Source organism: Chelonoidis abingdonii, chromosome 9, assembly GCF_003597395.2.
Source record: "Chelonoidis abingdonii isolate Lonesome George chromosome 9, CheloAbing_2.0, whole genome shotgun sequence".
In the NCBI taxonomy this organism is placed as follows: domain Eukaryota; kingdom Metazoa; phylum Chordata; order Testudines; family Testudinidae; genus Chelonoidis; species Chelonoidis abingdonii.
In genome coordinates this window covers 53082643-53102943 of record NC_133777.1, presented here as the reverse complement: position 1 = coordinate 53102943, position 20301 = coordinate 53082643, and the positions used below count along the sequence as shown (strand labels likewise).

The 20301-nt window shown below is 37.4% G+C and overlaps 1 protein-coding gene across 1 annotated transcript in view; it reads right to left on the bottom strand.

The window, feature by feature from the left end:
- Positions 1-7257: 7257 nt before the first annotated feature.
- The window catches only part of VPS13C (vacuolar protein sorting 13 homolog C), a 211599-nt gene continuing 198555 nt past the window's right edge, over positions 7258-20301 (bottom strand). The window contains 4 exon segments of the mRNA XM_075069560.1: positions 7258-9341; positions 11961-12050; positions 13275-13395; positions 15027-15118. Of these exon segments, the coding sequence (XP_074925661.1) occupies positions 9240-9341; positions 11961-12050; positions 13275-13395; positions 15027-15118 (405 nt within the window). The 3' untranslated portion in view covers positions 7258-9239.

Genomic DNA, 20301 nt, shown 5'->3' with positions numbered 1-20301 from the left:
TTGCACTGGTTTTTGCTGATCAGAGCTCCACGCTGGGCAAACAGGAAATGAAAATCAAAATTTCGCGGGGCTTTTCCTGTTTACCTGGCCACTGCATCCTAGTTCAGATTGCTGTCCAGAGCGGTCACAGTAGTGCACTGTGGGATACTCCCCGGAGGCCAATACCATCAATTTGCGGCCACACTAACCCTAATCCGATATGGTAATACCGATTTTAGCGCTACTCCTCTCGTTGGGGAGGAGTACAGAAACCAATATAAAGAGCCCTTTATAATGATATAAAGGGCCTCGTAGTGTGGACAGGTACAGTGTTAAGTTGGTTTAACGCTGCTAAAATCAGTTTAAACGCGTAGTGTAGACCAGGCCTGAGAGAGCAACCACTCCTGGTCTGCTTTCTCACAGCCTCCAGCATGCAGATCACTCACAGCTATACTGTATGAGTGCTATAGCCAGCCATTCATGAATTATATTGCCAGAAAACTCCTAGTCCTAGACTTTCCCCCAGAAATGTGCCTTATATTGCCCAGGATCCTCCTGTACAATACAAACGCATATAAAGTCCATCATTTCATTAATAGAAACATCTGATATTTCAAAAGGAGTTTCCCAAACATTTCAATCCAAGCACACGCTGATTTAAGATATGACAATAAAACAAGTTTATTAGCTATGGAAAGATAGATTTTAAGTGATTACAAGTAGGCATAAAAAAAGGTAAAATGCAAACTAACACCTAACTTCACTTTGACTTCACTTAGCTTGTTGACATCTCTCTAACCACGTGTTCTAATGTAATTCGTGAGTGGCTGGTTATAGCACTCACATAATATAGGTGGGAGTGATTTACATACTGGAGGCTGCTGTACATCAGTACCTTGAAGAGTCTTACAGTGGCACATACTATACTATCAAGAGTGACAACTGCTCATTATGATATACAAACTCCAAATATGAAAGACAAAAATGTAACCAAAATACTCAGTTCCTTCCTAATGTTGCGTATCAGGCAAACAACTAAGTGAAAGCTACCTTCTCAATGACAGTGAGAGTCTGATACCAACCAAGGTAAGGCATTACCATTGTCAAATTCCACAACCCGACAATCTGTAGAGAGTGGGGACTTCATATTTCTCATGCCTTCTTTGGGTAACTAACTTGAAATTAAAAAACAAACATACAAAAATTAACTTAGTAAAAGAAGTTTGATAAATAAAAGCAAATGATGTAGGAGACACATTATAGCAAAATCAGAAAAAATATTATAATAGATGTAACTACGTGGCTAAGAGACTGAGACCAATAAACAGTAATCACACTATAACACAATCCAGGATTCTCCTAAAGTGCAAAGATTGAGCCCCGATTCCTCGGAAAGAAATTTGGTTTATTTCTACTTAAGATAAGAGAGGAAGGAGTAATACTCTTATAATGATTGTGGATTATACTAAGAGGCAGTTTGACACCTGGTTAAGAAAGAAAAAAGAAAATTGACAATGTCAAACTATTTGGCCTCATACAGACTTATGATGCAGAGGCAACAAATCTGGCACATACTCATCTCCTTCCATCCTGTCATCAGCACAGAAGTTCACACATCTGCTTAGTGTAAGGCCAAGGCAGGATGGCATCCAACTCCTGATGCTGCTAGGAGCTTTGACCCGGGGACAGGGCTGCCACCAGTATAGGGGCACAGTGCAGGAATAAGAGAAGAAGCCTTAAAATAACCGACAATCTCAGGGAATGATGGATACCTAAGGGCAGCAACTTTAAAGCAATGGAGATGGATGTCCAAGAATCTGCCTTATTGCAGGGAACTACCTCAGGATGTCACTCCACACTTCCATGCTCCTCCTGGAGCCCATCCCTCTGCCAGAGCCCTCTCAAGAGGATGCAGCTCTCCATGCAGACTCGCTTGTCTGTGAACAGTTCATACATGGGCACCCATATAATCTTCTTTGTGTTTGCCCCAATCTCCGATTGTGCTCTTCTCAGATGATGCAGTTGAAAGAGGTGATGCCTCCCTGCCTACAGGAGATCATGAAGTTTGAGTTTGCCAGCACACTCAGGTGTAGGAGAATGGGACTGAAAATATGGAAACACTCTTTAGGAAATTTATCACTGCAGAGGCAGAAATAATGGGTGGCCATAGGTGCATTTGAGATTCAGTTGCAACTCTCCAAGAGAGCTTTACCACCTAGACCTGATAAAATATGAACCACCTGAACAGCAAAGTGAGATTGAAATTCAACATTCTCAAGGGAATAATGAATACACACTAGTAGACTTCTTCCAAACTCTCTCCTTGGTCCCCACTCGGTGCAGATTGCTGCACCTTTTGTCCCACACCATCACTCCAAGACTGTAAATTCAGGGAACATAAAGCACTCCTGTGTACATAGCTTAACGCCATACATCAGCCCAGAGAACAATCAACCTCCCCCTCAAAAGCTTTCTTCCTCAAGCACACCTGCAGCCAAGCTGCTGACCAATCCCTCCCTCTTTCCCAGACTTGTACTCCTTTCACTGACTTACCAACTCCACACTAAGATCAAACTCATCATATGGCCTGGGGTTTTTGCAGAAATGAAAGCGAGAAAGAGAGCAAATTTCTGACAGCGGCAACATTTTACACGTCTCTTCCCCTTGACCCCCTGCCCCAGTCAACAGTTCTTGGGCTTACTCTCTTTCTGTTGTGCAGCTGGTCTCCATAGCTGGATGAGGTATTTTCAGTTTGTTGATGTAATAGAAATTGACACATGCAAAACTAGACCATCTTTGTTTGTATGAACTTTTTAAATATAAAAAAGTTCTACCTTTTTGAACTGTCCTTTGCTCCTCTATGCCTATCATCCCACTTTCTCCTTTCTCATATCCTCTTCCTCCTCAAGCCACTGAACACATCAAGGCCTTTTTTCTCCACTGAAACCCATCTATTGTTTGGAGGCTTAGGAAGGGGTGTTGGACTCTCCTGCTATATGTCATTTAAGCACAAATAGACAATAGTTCTTCTGGAATAAAAATCTCTGCTGAATTGTAGAAAGGAGGAAAGGAGAGAATGGAAGGAAATGAATCCAAAATTTTAACTTCAGAAGTTCATTTTAACAGGTCAATTTCCTTTTGGTATATTTTCCCCTTTCACGTACATTTCACAACTTTTCTGCTTCAGCTAGATCAAGTGAATAGATGGAACTACCATCTTAGTTGCTGACAAACAGCTTGAGAAGTCCACAAGCAGGAGCAAATCAGAGTGGAGAGATTATTGTAGCCAGAGTTGGGGGATTTGCATATTCACACCATTTTTACGGAGACATAACAATACAGTGATTATGCAAATAAAATATCCACAGTTTAAGGAAGAGAACTGCACAACTGGAAGGACATAACCATTCATAACTGAACACAATTCCTGCACTTTGATTAAGAATATGTATTTTATATTAGATGCATCACAAAAACGCTTGATTTTGTCCTTCCTATGGTGATATATATAGCGTACTGTCATCATCAGTTGAAGATATAATAAAAACAGAGCCCAAATCTGTTTAAGATAACTTGCACATCAGCCAGATGACATCAGGTGCTTTCTTCTTACAGTCTTACTGTTACTCCCCATTGAAGTCGGTATAGCATCCACCTTGAGAGATGGCCATTGTTCATAGACAAGCATTGATACATGACGATACATATTTGTAAACTGTTGACATAACTGATTCAGACAGTATTAAATTTATACCAGCATTACCAAAAGGTTTACAAGTTATTTTCACATTTTAAATTAAACTTTTTTGTGCTCTTTCGTATTTTACGTTTTTTCATAACTTGAGATGTCCTCGGGGAGAAGTTTTTTGAAGCTAATTGAAGATATATATCTTGTTATATTAATTCAATTTTCTCAGATAAGTTTAAGTTTTTTGAATACTACAAGCTATTAGCCAAAGAATCCATTGAAAACAGTCATACTCCTGCTATGATAGCTTCAGTTTGAAAAGCACTGTGCAAGACAAAATAGAATGGTGTTTGGAGAGGAGTAAGAAAGGGAGGGGAACAGATGGGGTTTGCAGGAGTCAGAGGGAGGAGAATGTAGGAGAATAGGGGTAGACAGCAGCAGAGGGAGTTGGGGCATATACAGGTGAAGAAGAGAGGGACAGGAGCCAGGGTGCAGGGATTAGGTAAGAGGAGTGTAGAATAGAGGCAGGAGCTAGGGTACGGAAGATAAATGAAAAGCAGGCAGGGCAGAAGGGTTTAACTAGTGGACCACATTCCCGTACATAGTCTGGAATTGAACCAAGAGCATGGAGTCTCTATGTTCCTCTTCTGTTAGCAAACAGCTGTGATACTCACTGGGAAAGTGTACATCTAGGATGCCCTCTAGTGGCTGGCCCACATAGTTGGTAACAGCCTGACACTACCACCAGTTACTGTGTTGGTTCAAGTAGTGGAGATCTGCAATGTGAATCTAAAGGGCCAAAGCCCTTGCTAAATGACCCAAGTTAGAACATAAGAATGGCCGTACCGGGTCAGACCAAAGGTCCATCTAGCCCAGTATCTGTCTACCGACAGTGGCCAATGCCAGGTTCACTCCCTCTGGGGCACCTAACAGGCAATGATGAAGTGACCTCTCTCCTGCCATCCATCTCCATCCTCTGACAAACAGAGGCTAAGGACACCATTCCCTACCCATCCTGGCTAATAGCCATTTATGGACTTAACCACCATGAATTTATCCAGTTCTCTTTTAAACGCTGTTTTAGTCCTAGCCTTCACAACCTCCTCAGGTAAGGAGCTTGTTTTCAAGTTTGACTGTGCGTGCGTGAAGAACTTCCTTTCATTTGTTTTGGAACCTGCTGACCATCTAATAATTTGTTCTGTATTATGGGGAATAAGTAATAACTTTGTCTTATCCACTTTCTCCACATCATTCAGCATGATTTTATATAGCCTCTATCATATCCCCCCTTAAGTCTCTCTTTCCAAGCTGAAGAACTCCTAGCTCTTTAAACTTTCCTCATAATGGGGACCTTCTCCAAACCCCAATATTTAGTTGGCCTTTCTAACCTTTTTCTATGTGCTCAGAATATCTTTTTTGAGGGTGGGGAGACCAATCTGTACACAGTAAATTCAAGATGTGGGCGTACCATGGATTATATAAAGGGCATATAATTTTCTCAGTCTTTACTTCTCTACCCTCTTTTTAATGATCCTAACATCCTTTTGTTTTTTTTGACTGGCCTCTGCACCACTGCGTGGACATCTTCAGAGAACTGTCCACGTGAATCCAAGATCTTTTTTCTTTTACACGTTGTGGCTAAATTAGCCCCAATCATATTTGTATGTATACGTTGGGGTTATCTTTTCAATGTGCATCTACTTTACATTTATCGCACATTAATTTCATTTGTCATTATTGTGTTGCACAGTCCTTATTTGGTGAGTTTTTGAGTTTCCACAGTGCTTTTGGTCTTAACTAGCTTGAGCAGTTTTAGTATCATCTCAAATTTGCCACCTCACGTTTTACCCTTTCTCTAGATCATTATAGAATAAATTGAACAGGACTGGTCTAGGACTGACCCTTGGGGAACACATGGTTACCTCTCTCATTCTGAAAATTTACCATTAATTCCTACCTTTGTTCCCTTGTTTTTTAACCAGTTCTCAATCCATGAAGGAATCTTCCCTTTATCCATGACAGCTTAACATTTATGTAAACAGCCTTTGGTGAGGGACCTGCAAAAGGCTTTCTGGAAATCTAAGTTACTATGTCCACCGGATCCGCTTGTCCATGTTCGTTGACCCTTCAAAGAACGCTAATAGATTAAGACATATTTCCCTTTAGAGAAACCATGTGACATTGCTCAACAGTTTATGTTTTTCTGTGTGTCTGACATTTATTCTTAACATTGTTTCGACTGATTTGCCCGGTAACCGAACGTTAGATATTACTGGTCTGTATATTGCTGGATCACTCTAAGCCTTTTAAATTAGCGTTACAATGGCTAACTGTCAATCACTGACGACCGAAGCCGAATTAAAGACAGGTTACAAACTCTAGTTAATAGTTGTGGAACTTCAACATCTGAGTTCTTTCAAACTCTTGCGTGAATGCCATCTGGTCCCGGTGACTTGTTATGTTGAGTTTATCCATTACTTCCAAAACCTCCTTATGGACACTTTATTGTGACAGTTCCCATAATTGTCCACTAAAGCCAGCTCAGGTTTGTGAATCCCAACATCCTCAGCCGTGAAGACTGAGCAAAGAATCCATTTAGTTTCTCTGCAATGACTTTATCATTTTCAGCATCCTTTGTAATCTCGATTCATCAAGGCGGCCGCACTGTTTGTTTAGCAGGCTTCCTGCTTTCTGATGTACTAACTGTTTATTCCCTTTGAAGTTTTTGGCTAGCCTTCTTATATCTCTTGCACTTAATTGCGAGTGTTTATGCTCTTTCAATTTGCCTCACTGGGATTGACTCCACTTTTAAAGGAAGTCTTTATCTCTCACTGCTTCTTTTACATGGTTGTTAAGCCACGGTGGCTCTTTTTTAGTTCTTTTACTGTGTTTCTTAATTTGGAGTATACATGGAAGTTGGGCCTCTATTATGGTGTCTTTAAAAAGTGCCCATGCAGCTTGCAGGGATTTCACTTTAGTCACTATATCTTTTAACTTCTGTTTAACTATCCCCTCATTTTTGCATAGTTGTAAAAATGTTAGTATAAAATAATCACTTTTTTTCCCCATTTTTCCATCTGTATTTAATCTGTATATAAAACTATTTCATCGTGTTTATTTAAATGATTAAGTATAATCTTCAACATTTGCAGACAAGACTAAACTACTATTACAGATATAACAGCAATTGTGAAGAGAGTCACATGAGTCAAGATGGCAGAAAACTGGGAGCAGAAATTTGGGGTGAGTTTTAATCCCCACTACTCCCCTCAATCAACATGGCAGCCTCTAAAAATCCAAGACCAATTCTGCAAAGAGTAGTGAAATTTCTGATTTGCATCAGGATTTGCCAGTTTGCTCCTCAGAGGCCACAAGTTGAGCTCAGGAAAGACAGTGCGGAAAACAATGCAACAGTGAGAACTCATGTGCAGTCCGTAAGTTTACAATCTGAGTGTATGTGAATACTCTTTTTCCACCTGTACCCCCACCGTAAGTATTTTAGGAATGTTTATAAATTTCACTTGGAAAATAAACCTCATTCACCATCTGAGAATCATATTGTGATTTTTGAGACTCAAACCATAAATAACTGCGTATAAAGATTTTATTTTGTCCGTATTTTAAACATAGTAGTTGAAATGTACAGAATATACCAAACAACTCATTCTATCAATTCAAGGTACTGTTTTAACATTAGAATGAAACTACACATTCAGCTTCTCTAGCCAACAGCTGTGTCTAAGGCCTCACAGTTAAGGAATTAAGATTTTTTTCTTCCTACTGTACTATGTGATGTTCAAAACTACAAATGTACATAGCAGCAGTAAATGAAGCACAGGTGCAAATTTTCCCTAGATGCTTCATATTTGGCAGCACATTTTCATTATCTTTAATTTCTCTCCTTTGGTAAGACAAAGTATACCACTTAATTAGCTATGGACCCAGGCCAGAACACTAGAATTCCATACTCCTGAAATCTGGGAAAGTTTACATTCTGGTATAGATCTGAAATTTGGGTCCTCTTCTATCTTTGATGATTGTTTTAGAGGAAATAAAGTTCAAATATTGAGAGAGCAAGAATCTATTCAACACTGAGTTCATACTCGCGGTCTTTAAGCTTGCATATTATATATATATATAAGAAAAATAAGGGCAAGTCAATAACTAGTCTTTTTCTCTAGTTGAGGTACGAAGTAAAAAATGCAAAAATTTACAAGTGGTGTTTTAGGGCATATATTCTCTCATTTGAAAGCCAAAACATTTGACAGTGGTAGGTCTCAGTTTACCCATGATTCAACTAAACAGTTTGCTCATATAGGCCTGATTCAGAAAGGTACTTAAGCACGTGCCTAACTTTAAGCAGTGAGTTGTCTCAGTGAAGTCAATGAGACTATTCATGCACTTAAAGATTAGTTATATGCTTATGTATCTTGTTGAAATGGGGCCTAGAAGTAGTATTCAAGACAAGCAATAGTACACGCAGTAAGAATACTACTGTCAGCTGTGGATTATTTAACTTAAGTAAATGACAAATCTCAGGCAAATATCAATTAGATACTGAAATATGGACAACAAATCCATGTTCAAGTTTTTGACCAACTGCATATATTTTGTTGTATAAAAATGAGTTGTATTTTCTTCACAGGGAAATCTTACCACTAACTATTTAAGTTTTCAACTACAGCCAATATTAATGTGCAGTCTACCACTAAATCTTTCCTATTATTAATACATATTAAGGTATTAAATAGGTTGTCATTTTAGGAGAACCTAAGCTGTCAATTTTTAAAGTGAGCTAGAGCAATTTTATTTCTAATAATACACAAATTGGCTATTATTTCTAATGATATGCAAATTGGCTATTACTTCTAAAGTGAATGTCTCTATTGAGAAGTAACGATGTGTTTTATATATACACCCACATTCTTTTTACATTATTCTGAAGTGCAATATTTTCTTGTACCACAGAGTACAAATAGCCCTGTATTTCTTTCAAATATAAAAAGACCAACCCCACAAGAACATTTTTAAATATTAGAAATGTTTCCTAATATAAAGGACATATTGTTAATAAGCTTCAATTAGATATATATGGATTTTAGTTTTCAAAAGTCAGAATTATTATTTATTGCTAATTCATTTGTAAACCATTACATCATAGTGCAAATTAGGTACAATTTCATGCAAGTAGCAGTCCAAGTCTGTGAAAAAGAATGTTGGATATTTTTCTTAATATCAGAAAAAAAAAAAAAAAAAGGGAAATCAGTAGAAGTTTCTCTTTTCTAAAGGAATTTTTCAATGTATTGAATTTGTTTCCTGCAAAATAGTCAAAATACATATATATGCTGAAGGGGAATGTTAGAGTCCATCAGATGATGTTATGCAACAATTGCCAAAAACCTTCACTTTTAAAAATGAAAGGTGGTCTAGATAATATAGGAGCTATACCCTGCAGGAAGACCACCAGTGGATTTCATTTTTTTCTTGTACATTGTATACAAATTGCTTCTGGTAAATCTTCAGGAATAAGATCACATACCACTAGTTAAACCAAATGCAAACCCTGTTATTATTAAGGTGGTGACTGTGGTTTGATTAATTTCAGTGAAGCTTTCTTCACCAATTTTTGCTGCTGTCTTGCTGCTTGGGCTTCATCAACAGCACGACAAATTCTCTGTAAAGCAATAATAAAGTTAATAAGGCCATGTTAACTAGCTATCCCATCAAAAAAAGGTCGTAGTTTACTGAATTATGGCAATTTTTGAAACAGGTCTATTTTCTAAAATGTATTTTAGTTCGTGTTTCGTTGTTTGCAGGTGACTGATCAAAATGCTGGCACTCACTGTCTGAAAACAATCAGCACTAGTGTAAAGGTGTGACCACTGGCCAAAAATTTCAGCTTGTGTTCCTAAAATTAGGAACCTAAGCCCTGTGCCTAATCTTCAGCAAGTGAATAGTCCTAACTGAGGTTCCTGGGAATATTCACATTCTTAAAATACATACATAACCTCTCAGTGAGACGCCTCACATGCTTAAGTTGTTAGGCACACACTTAGGGCACTGATACAAGGTTCCTTGATAACTGCATTTTCACATGTGCCGAGCATGTAAAATTTCCATTTAAATCAGTGCTCTGTAGCTTTGAAAGACAGACCACTTAGACGCCTGTCTAAATGTATTCACCCAAGTTGGAAAGCTTTGGTCGCCTATAAATTGGATGTATAGCCAACACCTCAGTAAGGTTAACATTTTAATGATTGCTCTAAGTATCAAATAGTATTCACAAAAATAATAATACAGATGGATTCTCTCAAAAACTATGTAACAAAACAAGGATACCAAAGGAGAGTATCATATTTAATGAAAAAAATAGAACAAGGAGCTTTTAAGCTAACAGGATGCATTAATTTCCATTATCCTGGATTCAAACGGACATGCCTTTCTTTTTAGAAACAGTGTACTCATTTAGTATATGTAATATGTAGAGTGCAACTGGATTGTGTGTATGTTATCTCCCTTTCTATACCTCTCAAAATCTCAATGCAAACTTTGAATGTAAACTAAGACCAACCACAAAGATTTAGGTTCCCCAAAATTTGAAGACAACCTAAAACTTGTAATTAGGCAAGAGAATTTTTTTCAGCCTGTAAAATGAGTTGGAGAGGACAGCAAAAAGCCTCTGTTGTTTATCAGTGTGGGATGGCCCTATGGACCAGTCTACAGAATACCCTATAGATTTTAAGTCAGCCTGAATACAGAAATAAGGTATAGTATCCAGCAGTAATGCAAGGAACCTGCAGGCCCAAGCCTGTAAGGTATTAGCTTACAGAGTTAGCATAAGGAAGTCAGGTCTATAAGCCTTATCGAAATTAAGTTGACCAGCTGTTACGCTGAGTCATAAGATATATTATTTTGCTTGTTTTACAGTATATAGTTCTGCTGAGATCTTGCATAAAACGCTGACATATAAACACAACAAATCTGTTCATACCGCTTTGGAGTATTTTAGGTTAGGAATACCAGATGTATAACCACAAGACTGCCACAGTAACCAAATGATGTATATGCTAATAAGTTTGACATCATTAATTACTATAGGATAAGGATACCCCCAACATTATTAAGGTGAGGAAGTTAGTTATGGCAAAGGTGGCAGAACTCTCTTATGAATATTCAGGGAAGTCAGACCTTATAATAGGCCCAACCACCATCTAAGCCTAAGAGATCTCAACCATTGGACTTGCTTGGCATGCTAGGGTCAGAATAGGACCCTCGTGGACTATCACCTGTCTTCCCACTTCAAGAACTGTAAGAGTATGCGTATTATTTTTTTTATATGTGTGTGTGTGTGTGTGTGTGTGTGTGTGTGTGAGAGAATATATATGATGCTGGAAGTCAAATTAATATTGCACTACTGTTACTTGCTTGCGTAGGAACATTTGTGTTTTTACTAGTGTTAATAAAATTACTGAAAATTTTAAAAGCTTTTCTAAGTGCATGTGTTGAAGCTGTGCACGGCAGGGTTCCCAACCAAACAGTAATTCTAATACTACTGTACCTGATTCTGGGACTAGAATCTATCAAACCTCACAAGTTTAGTTTATTAATTGGGGATTTTCAAGTAATCAATATAGCCAATTAATTGAAGAGGTGACAACCCTAGGCAGAAGAGTCAATAGGTACGTGCATTGACCTCTTGCAATATGGAGAACGCGCGAGTGCTTACATCTGCCACTGTTATCTGAGTTCCTGAAGCGATCAAAACAAAAACTAAAGGTAAGTTACCTAATACTTCTACCTAGCTGTGATAATGCAACAAAACACAAGAAATTTAGGGAATTTTTGCTCAAAATCTGAGAAGTAGCTCTGGGCATGGAGAGAGGGTCCTTACATGCACACTTGCTTTGAGAAACTGGCATAGTTGGGAACACAGTTCTCTGAACCATACCTGCTACCTTTCAGCACTTACAGAAGGCACTTTTGAGGCCTCCCCAGGCACTGTCTTGCCTTTCACAAGATTCTTAGTGTTCAGAAGCATATTACCTTAGGGGAAATTTACAAAGACTGTCTGTCTCTTTTAGGATTGACATTGTACACGAAGGTATACATCTTAAAAAGATATATGTATCTGGGTCCAGTGCAGTGTTAAATGACCTCGGTACCAAATAACCAGTAGTCAGGGCAGGCCTGCTTTAATCCTTTCAAGCAGGCCCTCCCCTGTGGCTGAATTACAGTAGTTTCTGATTTTGCTAGAATGGCATGAGATGGGGGGAGGGGGGGAGGGAGCAGTTACCCGTGCAGTAGTTTCATCCTTCAATTGAATTTTCTTCAGACATTCATGAGCTGCATGGTCCTTTTTTTGGAACTTTAACAGCCCCTGATCCTGTTACAAAGAGAAATAAAAATAAATTTAAAAGCCTTGGGGAAAATATTCATAACCCAATATTGGGTTGCTTACATGTCATCTTTTAAGTTATATCTGCTTTTCTTTCTGTACAGATCCAGACCATATTATAAATAAATGATTTTGCACCACAATCATCCTAATTTATCAAAGTAGTTATGTTTACATATCTGAAAAAATAAATTTTAATAAGTGAATTTCTATGGATAAGTATCATGCAAAAAGACTGCTAGCTAACTCATCATTGGTGAAAAATTAAGAATACTAGTCCATTTCCTTCAATTGCAGGCCAAATCTTCGGATATAGGAGGACACAGTAAAATTAGCTCCACTCAGAAATGATAAAATGCTAAGTTATGCAAGGATGCAATTCAAGTAGAATGATGTTACAATCAATCCAAGTTCTTGACAATCACGCTTTTTATATAAATAGGGCATTTTAAAGAGTATAACAAGGCGCAAAAAATTTCATCAACATTACACACTGGCTGAATTATAGTAGTTTTTGATCTAGCTAGAACCCTGGAAATGCAAAGATTCTGAAATTGGCTGACATACAGTAACAATACAAGAACACCTGGTAATATAAACAGCCGGATAAGGTCGCTTCTTCTAATCTAGGATTCCTAACTTTCCACTAAGTTCTTGAATTTTCCAAGAAATTGGATGCATAATCTTCATTAGAAATTGATATATCAATATAGGTCTTAAGACCAAATGCTGAAAGCAGCAGAGGCTGTGCTATGTGTTAAAAAAATTAAATCAAAATTTTCAGTATACCATTGCAGCAAAAAGTTATGCTTTTGGACTTGTTATAAAAATATGGGTTTGAGCCTTATTAAAATATACTTTTTCTGTACTTGACATCATAAGATTATTAAGAAGTTTCAGTATTTACAACTGTGCATGTCTGTTAAAGGCAGTGAAGCTGGAGAAGTTTCACAAAAAGCCTATGTATACATCTTGGGGTTGCAAATGTCAGTCAAGGGCATAATTTTGCCTGCAAAACCTTTATTAATGGAAGATGTAAGGCGTGGGAGGGGGAGGGGAGGACCTCAATTTAACTTTCAGGGTGTTAGGAAAACACTACTCTCGCTGTAATCGCTGACACACAGAACTCCAAAATGCCATTTCGATACTTTTTAAATCTAAGTCACTTTTCAGAGTAGATCTGCACTCCCAAGGCATAAATATTTCTTTTACCTTCACAGTGATTTTTAGTACATTTGTTTCGACAGAAGGAGGATGTGTAAAATCTTCAAATAAATAATCCCAGTCTGTTACATGGCCTAGGATCTCCACGTCTTTTACACACATCAGCCTCCTATCCAAAAGACAAAAGCATCGTGAAAAATTTAACCTCCTCCTAGAACCATGACTTTATCAGAAAAAAACAAGGTTAATTTTGACTTGTCCTTATGTTTATGACAGACCAGTGATATCTACCTCTTGGCTCTGGAGCTATGTTACTTGAGGGCTGTGGGTTTGGTGCTGGGACTACCTTGACAATTTGCGTGTTAGGAGTACTCAAAAATAGCATATGTTTTAGACCCATCTGCATGAACAGAAAAAAACCAAACAGCAACTAAAACCACCTTGTCATCAGGGTTGAAAATTCAGGGCTTATCTTCATTACAACAGCTAGCTCAAGTTGCTCCACTCAAGAGCAAGCACACAGCGAAAAACACACTTGAGCTACACAGAGCTATTTGATGAGTTGTGCTAACTCAAGCTGTAGCTGCATCCCTGCTGCATTAGCAGCTGGAGTGTCAGGAGCACTCCAACTTCAACCTATATCCCCAACAGGCCAGCTAGTTTAAACTTCACTCTAAGTTAAGTGAAACTGAGTTTAAACATTTAACTCTAGCTACAAAATGTGTGTGTGGGGACAGGAGTCAGCTTAGGACCTACATTTCAGTTACATGGTAAGCTCACGCTGCAGTGAAGACAAGCCTTAACTTGTTACCACTATCAGGACTTCAATAGTAATTTCAACAGGCTTTGTCTATTGCATTGTAAATTTCAAGGTGGAAGGGTTGTCAAAGTTAACTAAGAGGGATTTTCATGTGGGTCTTGTACTGAGTTAACCTACCCCATATGATCAGTAAGATCAGAAACTAGTCACTCATTCTGTTTCTCAGATAGGTAAGACCACATTTCCTGTGCTCTTTGCTTCTGTTTAAGCACTTTTAAAAACAATTAAATCCCTCAACTGTTTGTGTCTAAGACCGCTAGGCAGTGACCTAATAAGTGATGTTCTCATTGTTCCTAAGCAGCGATTTTTATATTTCTTCTCCTGTTTGTACAAAAAAGTCACAGGTGCCTCAACTGGCAAATTAATGTCGGCACAGTTGTTGGAACACTTGGGATAAAAGTAGATGTATACAGTGAGTGAGTAATGTAATGTAAGAAACAAGGCTGAAATCTATTTCTCAAACAATTAAAGTTTGATTGTTACAACAATTTAGGAATTTTAGTTTCAGTATAACCTAGGCTACCTATCTGAATAAAAGACTTATTATTCAGGGGCAAAACAATCATTTGGGAAACCAAACCCATGGTGCTAGAGTTCATTCATCTAATACATGAAAGAAATTAACTGCTCTTTGTGGATGTTCATTTGCATGCATTGTATGCCTCCTAGTCAAGTACAGTTGCATGAAAAATGCCACAAACCACAATGACATTGATTAAGATGTATTTCCAAGCAGGTATGTTAATATTAATAGAGATTTGATTCCTTTTTAAAAAAATTTATAGGAACAAAATAAAGGAAGTTTAAAATATCGGGAAATAGAAGACAGGAAAGTTCACAGAAGTATAACATAACTTCTATTGGCCAAAGAATAACTGATTTTTATTTATCATACTAAGAAAGAGACAAAGCCCTGAAAATACGGAACAATTCTAAAAAGCAGTTTTTGAACAGACATTAGACTATGCTAATAGTAATACCTATTGGTAACAACAAGGTTTGTCTTCTTGCCTCCGGGAAGCACACAGTGGTATCGGTAACTTTCTCCTTCCAGCTTTCTGATATGAGAGTTCTGAAAAAGGAAAATGAAGATTTAAACTGGGTTTAGTCTTAAGAAAAGAAGACTGAGAGGGGACCTGTTAACAGACTTGATCAATTGTTCTTCATGAGCACTTAAGACAGGATGAGGCATAATGAGCTTAATCTACAGCAAGGGAGATTTAGGTTAGATATTAGGAAAATCTTTCCAACTATAAGGTAGTTGATTTCTTGAGGCCCCTTACAGGCCTACATTTCTATGATTCTAGGAACATATTTTAAATACACCTCTACCTCGATATAACGCTGTCCTTGGAAGCCAAAAAAAATCTTACCATGTTATAGGTGAACCCGTGTTATATTGAACTTGTTTTTATTATAAAATGTTAGCAAGTGAAATGTTAGATATAAGTATTTACGGAACATATAGGCTGAAAAAGAAGCTTAAGGAAAATGCATATTAAATCTAACATCTTAGGTATATTTCTGATACATTAGTAATAGGGAGCTGTCAGGGTTCCTTCCCCACTCTGAACTTTAGGGTATCAATGTGGGGACCCACAGGAAAGACCTCCTAAGCTTATTTACCAGCTTTGGTTAACAGTAAGCTGCCACCACAAAGGGGGTTCCAAATCTTAGGGGAGAGCCACTTGGAACTCTGCCTTCCCCCAGGTATCTCCCAAGTGCCTAACCACACCTTTCCTGGGAAGATTTGAGACTAATTCCTCCCCTCCAAGTCCTTACAACCCTTTTCTTGGGTAGGCTTGAGAGTATACCCTCACCAAGTAGTCCTGGTGAACACAGATCCAAAACCATTGGATCTTAAAACAATGAAAAATCAATCAGGTTCTTAAAAGAAGGATTTTATTAAAAGAAAAGGTAAAGTTTATCTCTGTAAAATCAGGATGGAAATAACTTTACCGATTCAAAGAGCCCAGAGGAACCCCCTCGAGCCTTAGGTTCAAAGTTACAGCAAAACAGGGATAAACCTCCCTCTAGCAAAGGAACATTTACAAGTTGAGAAAACTAAAATAAAACTAAACACACCTTGCCTGCCTGTTACTTACAAGTCTGAAATATGAGAGACTTGTGCAAAAAGATCTGGAGAACATGGATTGATGTCCCGTGTCTCTCAGTCCCAAGAGCAAACACCACCAAAAAAAAAAAAAAAAAGAGCAAAAACAAAAGCTTCTCCCCCAAGATTTGAAAGTATCTTGTCCCCTTATTGGTCCTTTGGGTCAGGTGTTAGCCAGGTTACCTGAGCTTCTTAACCCTTTACAGCTAAAAGGATGTTGGTGCCTCTGACCAGGAGGGATTTTTTATAGAATTATGTACAGGAGGGTTGTGACCCTTTCCTTTATAGTTATGACAGGAGCTTTTTCTTCAAGTAAAAGTAAAGTTAAAAAAATTGTTTTCATTTCCAGCAAGTTTTTATTGGACTTTATTCTGTTAAACCAAGTTCTTAGAATTAGCAACATTTTTATCTGGTGTTTAAGTGAAACATGACAATTCAAGAATGTAAATACTGTCTGGGAGCTGTCTGTAGACTAGTTTGTATTAATGTACACTTCAAATATGTAGCATTTGAGAGATTCACTCACTAATATCCAACCTTTATCTTTGTGATACATCACATAAAAATGCCAGGTACTGACATTTCACAAACACCAAGCAATCCCCTCCATGCATTTACATACACAGAAGCTATGATAATGATAATACTGAGGCTATGAGACTGATGAGAATATGACAACATATCTGTGGGCTCTGGAGAGAGCAAACAGACCAAATGACAGGACAGGAGGTAAAACGGTGAAACAAAAAATGTATTTCAAGAAATGAAATCATATTGAACACACAATTTTAACTCCACAATCATATGCTGACAAACTTACACACATTAGAGAACTTGCTTCTTGCCTTAAGTGGTAAACAATGATTTAAAATCCAAGTCCTTCCCTTGAATTAACTTGTTTCTTGTTTACAGTCTGTACGTTGTGGGGAAACACACACAAGATTGTTCAACTGTAAGGCAGCTTATTAAGGGCAGGGGAGGTGATTTGCTAGGGTTAAAAAGGAATGTTGAGATGGCAGCTAGGATGTGGGCTATAGATTGCTTTATGCTCATGTACACTTAAAATATGTAGCATTTGGGAGATTGTCACTAATATTCAGATTTAGACCATATCCGTTACAAATGTAGTACACCATGAGGCGTGAATCCTGCATCATTTATTTTATGATTTATCATACTTGGATGGGTTTGGATTAAGTTTTGGCAATAGCAACTGTAACAAAAACAACATCCCTACTTTCTAAGTTCACAAAACCAACTTTACACTTTATTGCTAAGTGCATGAGATTTCAATATACAAGAGTATTTGAAATATATTTTCGAATAAATGTTTAATAAGATTTCAGCTCAATATTGTCAAGGCACTGTTAAACATTACTATAGTTATGCATTTGTATTTAGCCATCTCGAATGGAAGAAATTTTATATTACTGTCTGAAGTGTTTGTAGAAATAATAATAATAAATTAATAAAATGAGCAAGATAAAGCAAATCAGTGCATGCCAGTTTTTTCTAAATTAACCCAACTCCCTACTCTGCCTGTTAGAATGCAGCACTCACAGTCATCATGTGTGAAACTGATGCAACTATGTGGGGTAATGAAAGGAGTAATGAAAACTATACATCCTTTGCTTAGAGGGATGCAAAATGGACTTGCCTTGGATAAGAATTCAGCTAGTGCCTATAATTGGATGCCTAGAAGTCTTTCTGCTATCAAGATAATCCAAACCTTACTTAAGTTACACAACTGATTAACATGAATACTGTTAGCTCCTCATTGCTACCAATGTAACTTAATTTTCTTTGGGTCAAGTTCCAATACCCCTACTCATGCCAAGCAGCAGCATATTTTGTCAGTTGTCCCACATAAGTCAGCAGGCTACTCATGAATCTGAATGACATTCAATGGAAGAAAGGGTGAATGAATTTTGGTCCATTTTTCTTTAGTAATCCCCCTTTTAAAGCTAAATTTTCAATTCTGTATACATCTTAAAACAAACACTCACTATATTAATGTATATCTATCAAGAACAATAAAAGTTAAGTTTAACTTTGCTTCTTTCTTTCTATATTCTACAGTGTAGGCTACAATTGCTGTTTAGCTCAAGTAAAATACATGGAAAAGTCTCAGAGTGACCATGGTTCACATCAATACCAAGTCCATTAAAACAGGTTTCAACACTTATTTAGCTTTGCACTTCATTTTCACATATTTAAAAACTCTTTCCAAGTAACTTGAAACATATTATACATTGCAATATACATAATCTTTCAACTCAGTTAAAATAAATTAAAATTCCAGTGTTAAAGTTATATGGACTCTGTGTACCTTTGGAGTGAGTTTCAGTAACAAGATACCAATAAATCTTAAAATCCAATATCCATTTCTTTCAGTCACCACAAATCATTACAAACACGTTTCTAATCCATTGTAGGTTCATGTTATAACATACTTTCAAACCAGACTTCTCATGTTCTAAAATATGCAATGCCAAATCAAAGAAATGAGAAAGCAGGAGTTTTCAACTATTGATACAGGAAAATTCTTCACATCCCTCCAAGTTAGAGAATGAAGCCAATGTATGAATTCTAAAATACATAACCTTCAACCTATCTAATGGACTTCCTATACATCTGAGGCATCATCATTTTACTCTTCAAATAAATGGAGCAAAATAACATTTTGCCAGATAAATTCCAAATCCTAAAGTTAAGTGTGCATATTCAACGGCTGATTGTGAAAGACGGCACATCTCAAACTGGAAATGGAAACCTGCGCCTACATTTGGTTATAAAATAAAGTTCATCTTCTATTTTGCTTCTTTGGCTGAAAATTAACGTCCTTTTTGAAGAAACTCAAACGTCTTTAGGAATTTCAGTCTGAGACACGAGAATCCTCTTCAATTTCCTTCTTAAGCTTAAAATGCTGAAAAGGGCTCAGCCTTAAATAAAAACTTCAACTTACACTTATGTGCAGTAGGCTAGCTGGTTATCTTGCTGCATTTTACTAGCTTAGCTGTCTTTAGAAAAAATAAAGCCAGTTAAAGATAGACATGACAAGTATATTTAAAATTAAACCACCATCTATAAATTCAAGTCAATGCTATTTCCTGTTTCTTTTAACAATTATGATTACACTGCTATTAATAAATCAATAAACAAACCAACAAATGTAGCTGAAAAATCTGAGAATGCAGTATTTCATTCTCAAAAGCTCCTACACTTTTCTAGGGGGACATCTTTTGCGGGGAGAGGGACAGAGAGGTGGTCTTGGATACCTTACCTCCATGTCCAATTTACTGCTCTTTCAATAACCATTTATGGACAGTCACTTTCAACTCTTACAATACAAGACTGAATACGTCCAAGTTTAGCTTTTACATTAGAAAGTAGGTTAAGTGTGTCTACATGAAACTTTGGGACTTCTCTGTCCCGAGTGATAATCACATAATCCTTGACTTCAGCATGCCACACTGAAATACCCAGTTAATTCTTAGGATAATTGCAGTAATAAACAATTGACCAGATCTACTTGGCATCTTGTTCTAAATGTGAAAAATTTATTTTCAAGGACATTATATTTACTGTTATTTTAAAAGGCAACCATTTTTCAGTTTGTCAACAATTTCAGTCATGTTTTTGATAGAACAATTACAAGAGACATTTTTACTTAAAAAGGGTTTTGATGAACAAGCAGTTTCTAGAACCTCTGATAATGTTTTTGATAAAATGAATTAAAAGATACAAAAAAAAGAAGCCTTTTTTGCAAGATCTACTAGCAAAGGGAATTGGGGAATAACTGTCACTAGATGCATTTAGGGCTGAACTGGACATCCACTAAAATCACTCCAGCTAATACAGAAGAACAATCATAGAATCATAGAACTGGAAGTGACCTTGAGAAGTCATCTAGTCCAGTCCCCTGCACTCAAGGCAGGACTAAGTATTATCTAGACCATTCGACAGGTGTTTGTCCAACCTGCTCTTAAAAATCCCCAATGACGGAGGTTCCATAACCTCCTAGGCAATTTATTCCAGTGCTTAACCACTCTGACACTTAGGAAGTTTTTCCTAATGTCCAACCTAAAATGCCCTTGCTGCAATTTAAGCCCATTGCTTCTTGTCCTATCCTCAGAGGTTAA